Source organism: Chrysochloris asiatica, unplaced genomic scaffold (genome assembly GCF_000296735.1).
Source record: "Chrysochloris asiatica unplaced genomic scaffold, ChrAsi1.0 scaffold00086, whole genome shotgun sequence".
Lineage (NCBI taxonomy): Eukaryota > Metazoa > Chordata > Mammalia > Afrosoricida > Chrysochloridae > Chrysochloris > Chrysochloris asiatica.
This window is the reverse complement of record NW_006408604.1, coordinates 8124043-8130600: the sequence shown is the minus strand read 5'-3', so window position 1 is coordinate 8130600 and position 6558 is coordinate 8124043. Positions and strand designations below refer to the sequence as shown.

Here is a 6558-nt window from a genome sequence, read left to right as displayed (position 1 = left end):
GATGTTATGGCCCTCCTATCACCTTTTATGTCTTCATTTTTTGATTCCATATCCTTTGCCTAGGATATCATTACCATCTTTCTTTCCTGGATTAGTAACTTGTATCTTTCAAGGCTCAGCTCAGACTCATCAAATGGACTACTTTTGCAGTTATGTGTTCAGCATATCTTATGTGTTCCAGAAATATCTGCTAGTTAATTAATGCATGTATAAATGAAAGCTGTCTTCTCTATTATCTTCTTCTATGTCTCTACCCCTACAGCTCATAGGCCAGAACTGTAGAGGATACTAATATAGACTCAAGTATGATGTTAAGTATTAAAATCTTGGCTCTGCCACTAAATATCTGTGCAAATTTGGTTAGATTACTTTTTTCCCTGTGGTTCAGTATTTTCATCTCTACAGTTATGATTGTAGTACACTCTTTCACAGAGGTTTTTTGTGAGGATTTGATGAAATAGTGAAATGCAAAAAATAGCTCCTAAGTACTTTATTAGCTATTATGAAAACAGGTTCAACTTTTCAGTCTTCTCAGGTCTTTCCCTAAATTACCAGTCCTTCATGTTATCACAAGATTACCAGAAGATGAAAATCATGTTTGTTTGTTTGTTTTTATTATATTCACATGACATAGTCAGTTATACCAAGTTGTCCAAATGCACTGGTGAATTAAAGCTTCCAACTCTTATACATATATCTATGCATTTATAAATACATACATATGTAAAAGATATATATTTTTTCTTTTAAAATAAAGTGCCCAAATCTTGATATATAGAAGCATACCAGGTAGGGAAAAATCTAAAGTTATATCAGTTAAAAACTATACTTTCACAATACACATTCTGTTTTACATACATTTTTTTTCACGTATTTTTTTCAGGTACAGTGAACTTTAGCCATCAGTGAACTTTAGCCATCGATGCCATCGATTCTTTTTCTGCATTCTTCTCTAACTGACTTAATGTACTCAAAATATTGAAGCCATATGCTTAATGAAATGGAGGCAAATTTTTGTATCTGTGCCTGACATGGAGTGTTTATTCTCCAATGTAGGGGTATTTAAGCTTTGTTCCTGTTTCGTATTTCTACTAAGGTGAAAAGTAGAGAGAGAAATGAATGAGCTATCTCTAATTCTAAGTCCTCTACTACTATTCCATATATAGCAAGTCCCTGGTTTACAGACATCCAAGTTACAATTTGTGCTCACTTTGAAATGATTGAACCAACCCCTACTCAGAACATCTTCATTTGTGGCATATTCTGCTTTTAAATCATTGAAAAGTCTTTGAGCATTTTCTTGTACTAAAGCACATCTACAAATTCGACTTATAACTTAAGTTTGTAACCGGGGGACTGCCAATAATCAGGGTTTGGTAAATACAGCCCTAGTGTCTATGGACTACCTTGAGATTGGTGAGAAATAGTTGAGTAGGATCTAAACTAAGGAACCTTTTTGTTACAGATAAAATATTGTTTGAACCAAGGTAGAAAAATTAGAACCCAATGAGAGTTCAATGAGAGTTCAATTTGAATTGCTTCTGAAAGGAGAAAAGCTCAGTGAGAATATGTTTGAATCCAAGAACCAAATAAAGAATTAAAGTATATGATTTAAGATAATTCAGAAAATCCTTAATTCAGAAAATCCTTACTTCATATGACAACTAGGGCTCTCTTGGCTGCTCCAATAACTAAGTTAGCCTTCCTGTGTTTTACTGTATTTTCTGCTATTTTAGACTTTATAGATAGTAATCATTTGTAGTCTTTAAGAAACAGAATTTAAATATGCCTTTGAAAAGACTTCAACTTAAATTAAGCAAGGTGAAAATGCCTTAATGATTTCTGAACTGCGTATTCAAACTGCATTGGAGTATATCTATTCAAGCAGGAAAGTGGGAAACAGTCAGCATTGCAACTGCATAAAACACTCTAAAACCTCCCCATACATGGGGGGCTGGGAACAGTGGGAAAGTGAAACATTTCCCAGAGTGAAAACAAGTAATGAACTATTTTGTTTTATTTTTGGAAAGAAAATGGATGAGTGTTTCCAATTACTTGGCCTAACTCAGCAGAGCTACCTAACTAACTACTGATTTTGGTGAGCATCTTGTTAATGGCTTGCTTGACGTGCGTGGTGGAGCTACGTCTCCTTGTTTTGCCCTGGACCAGTCGTCGGCGACGTACCTCCCGACACAGCTCATGGAATATCTCGGTGATGTTTCCTTCTCCAGTACAGGCAGAGCACTCGTAAAAAGCACAAGCCAACTCTGTGGCCAGCTTTTCTCCTTCTTCTGTACTAACCTGTCGGGAGTGGTCCAAGTCTGCCTTGTTCCCAACCAAGATGAGAGTCACATTTTTGGGCTTTTTGATCTCATCCAGGATGTTCTTAAGTGGCAGTACTTCCTCAAAACTTCCTCGATCAGTAATGTCATAGACCACCACAAAGCCTTCCCCCCATCGCATGTGTCCTTCCTTCTGAATGGTGTCTTCCTGTGGGCAAAGAAAAATGACAGTCAGAAGACCTGAAATTATAATGTGTAGGTGCTAACTAATCATGATTCCTTCATTACTATTCTTTATATTCAGTATGGTCTTTTCAGTTGAAACTGAATCATTATACCTACCAACAACAACATATTCACTGTAGTTTAAATTATTTGGTATTCTTATGGGCACAGGCACTTCTCATACCAAGATATTTAACTCTGTAGAATTTAATTGTTTGCTTCTTCTAACTTTTTTTCTTGCCACATCAAGTCTATTCACAAGACCTATATAGAAACTATAATTTTAGTTAAGCATATTGCTTCAGACTTTTAATCAGTAACAGACAGTTCTTAATCTATCCTTTAGGGATCAGAATTAGTCACAAGTAACCAGCAGGGGCAGTATAACCTCAAAGAAATATGTATGTATATACGTGTGTGTGTATATATATATATATATATAAAATGAAAAGGAACTCTGGTAGCATAGTGGTTACGAGTTGGGCTGCTAACCTCAAGGTCGGCAGTTGGAAACTACCAAGCCGTTCCGTGGAAGAAAGATGAGACTTTCTTCTCCCATAAAGATTTACAGCCTTGGAAACCCTGTGCAGGATCACTATGAGTCAGAAATGACTCCACGGTACTTATCAACACCAACATATATAATGAGGGAGTCCTGGTGTGGCGCTGTGGGTTAATGTACCAGACTGAAAAAACTGGCTATTCAAGCTTACCAGCTGCTCCTTGGAAACCCTATATAGGGTGGCTATGGGTCGGAACTGACTTCATGGCACTTAACAACAATAATGCGTCAAAAGCTAAGGCAAGTTTTTTTTCCCATCACCCCCAAAATGACAGTCATTTGAAGTGCTTCTCAAAGGGGGTGATCATTTCTTCCTAGGAAGGTAATGTGTGAGGTAGGAGAGTATCCCTTCTATGAGCTAAAATGATCCTTGTTATTGTTGTTAATTGCTGTCAAGGTGGTTCTGACTCATAAGGACCCTGAGTAGGGTTTCTGAGGAGCAGCTGGAAAGCTTGAAGTTCTGACTCATATTACACATTAAAGGTTCTGAGAATTGTTATTAAAAACACCTGTGTAAATTTATCTGTGCATTTTAAAAACACATCTGAGCATGAAAATTCATTAATATCTTGTATTTTCAAAACTGACCTTGTATTACAACGCACGAACCTACATTGCCATACCAGGATTCCCAAATGATCTTGGAGGAATGAAGTGTACTTCCCTGCTGTTTCCCTCTTTGAGAAATGTTAACATTTCCTATAGGAAGGAGGTGGTGATGAGCAGGAAAAGTGTATAGTTGCAAAAACATTTCTTGGATTAAATATTTTAATTCAAATCTTCTATAGCTACGTATCAGTGCTAAAGTACACTGGAAACCTTTAACTTCCTCTCACTCCAGTGATCATTCCTATCTTTGGAGACTAACTCCATTTAATTTAATGGAGTAAATGCATTGTAATCTCAAAACTGACTTATCCCCAAATGACTTGTTTAATTACATGACTTATACTTTCAATAGGGTGTGTGTTGGTGAGATGCTGAAAAATATATTACAGATTCTTAGCAAAACCAGCACACACAGCCTTAGAGTTTGGCTGACATTGTAATTCTTCACTGTTATATATGTGGCACTATAGGATAAGCACTGCTCCTTGGAAATGCTATACAGGGTAACTGTGAGTAGGAACCCACTAGAAGGCACTTAAGAACATGTAGATCCTGGTGGTTAATTGTAATTGTCATGTAAGTTTGGGATATAATAGGGAGAGAGCTTCGAAGCTTATGGGAAATTCCATTGTCATTTAACTGTTTTTTTTTTCACAAACTTCTTGAAGCTGCTTCAGGTACATACTTGGAGCCCTGGTAGTATAGTGAGTTATGCATTAGGCTGTTAACCAGAAGGTCAGCAGTTCGAATCCACCAGAAAAAGAGACTATCTGCTCCCATAAAGACTTACAGCATCAGAAACTCTATACAGGACTGATGAGTTGGAACAAACTGGAAGGCACGCATTAACAACAATATATATATTAGATCACTCTTAAAGATTCATATTATACATTAAAAGTTTCTGAGAACTCTTTTTAAAACAGCTGTTTAAAATTATCTGACTGTTTTCAAAACACATTTGAGCATGAAAATGCATTAATATCTTGCTATTTTCAAAACCTTATTGGTATAAAGATGCAGATAAGATTGTATACATGCTAAGATAGGAAATAGCTAGACAACCAGAAGGGAAAAAATCCTTTAGCTATCGTATAGTACAAATGTTAATTGAAGGAAAGTGTCTTAATTTTGTGCATATTACAAAAAATATTTTAGTTTAAGTCTTTATTCACCTGTCCAGCAGTATCTAGTATCTCCATAGAAACAACTTCATCATCAATGGTTGCTTGGTGTCGGTAAGTTGACTCTGGGAAAATGAGGGAGAAAAAGTAAATAAATATGATTTAATTTGATACTAGAAACAGGGGAAGAATGTCTGGTTTTTAGCATAAAGGATTATGTAGTTAAAGAAAAGATGAATGTGCCATCAAATCAGTTCTGACTGATAGGGACCCTTATCACCAACACAACAAAACAATCTTGGTCCTGTGCCATTCTCCCAATTGTTTTTAAGCTTGAGTCCATTACTGTTGCCACCGTGTCAATCCATTTCCTTTTGGGTCTTCCTCTTTTTTGTTGATACTTCATTTTATTAAGTATGAAATGAGGTCTCGCCATCTTACTTCTAGACGCATTCTGACTGCCTTAGTCCTCAAACTGACAACTTTTCTCTTTAACCCTTTAAAGAAATAATTTGCAGCAGATTTGCCCAAGGCAATATACTGTATTATTTCTTGATGGTTGCATCCATGAGTACTTACTGTGTGTAGATCAAATAAAAGGAAATCCTAAAAACTTCAATTGCTTGTTGGCCCAACTGTATATGTGTATGTCTTTAATTTGATCAATAAGAGTTTCAACTTGTCTTTACTTCCAGCAAGCAAGGTTGTGTCATCTGTATATCACAGTTGTTAAAGAGTCTTCCTCTAATCGTAATGCCACATTATTCTTCATATAGTTCAACTTTTTGGATTATTTCCTCAGCATACAGATTGAACAAGTATAGTGAAAGGATACAACACTGACACACATCTTTTTAGATTTTAAATCATTCAGTATCACTTAGTTCTGTTTGAATGACTGATTGCCTTTGCATTTGTCAATTGTTGTTGTTAAGTGCCACTGACACATAGCGATCCTTTATAGGGTTTCTGAAGAACGGCTCATGGACTTGAACCACTGACCATGTGGTCCAGTGCATTAACCGACAGTGCCACAGGTAACCATCTTTCTGGTATTCTTTGCTTTCAGCCAAGGTCCTTCTGATATAGCAATGGTATTCCTTGTTCCACATCCTCTCCTGAATCTGGCTGGCATTTCTGGCAGTTCCCTGTTGATGTACTGCTACAACTGTTTCTGAATTATCACATGCACAGTTTTCCTGAAAATATTAATGACACTGTTTGATAATTTTTGTATTGTGTTGGATCACTTTTCTTTGGAATGGGAACAATTATGAATCTCTTACAGGTGGTTGGCCAAGTAGCTGTCTCTCACATTTCTTGGCATACATGAGTGAAGATCTCCAATGCTACATTTGTTTATTGAAACATTTTCAATTGGTATTCTTTTGTTTTAGCCACTGTCTTCAGTCAAACGTCATGGTTCTTGATCAATGTTACCTCCTGAAATGGTTGAGAGTGTTGACCAATTGTTTTTGGTGCAGTGACTCTGTGTATTAATTCCTTCTATTTTCTTTTGATGCTTCCAGTATCATTCAGTATTTTGCTTATTTGGTGTTGTCATTGAGTATAGAGTTTCTGAGGAGCGACTAGAGAGCTTGAACACCGACCTTGTGGTTCAAACCTACCTTGCTGTCCAGAGCATTAACCTATAGCACCACACCAGGATTCCATTTTTGCCTATAGAATCATCCCTCAATAATGCAATTAAAGGTTTAATTTTTTTATCATCATTTTCTCCATATATAATATATAT

At 36.3% G+C, this 6558-nt stretch overlaps 1 protein-coding gene across 2 annotated transcripts in view; it reads right to left on the bottom strand.

The window, feature by feature from the left end:
• Nucleotides 1-2082: 2082 nt before the first annotated feature.
• The window catches only part of LOC102832383 (ras-related and estrogen-regulated growth inhibitor-like), a 213729-nt gene continuing 209253 nt past the window's right edge, over nucleotides 2083-6558 (bottom strand). For both annotated transcript variants that reach the window (XM_006866029.1, XM_006866030.1), the window contains 2 exons: nucleotides 4854-4927; nucleotides 2083-2490 (listed from right to left, as the gene is read on the bottom strand). In XM_006866029.1, the coding sequence (XP_006866091.1) occupies nucleotides 2083-2490; nucleotides 4854-4927 (482 nt within the window). The remainder of the gene's footprint in view (nucleotides 2491-4853; nucleotides 4928-6558) is intronic.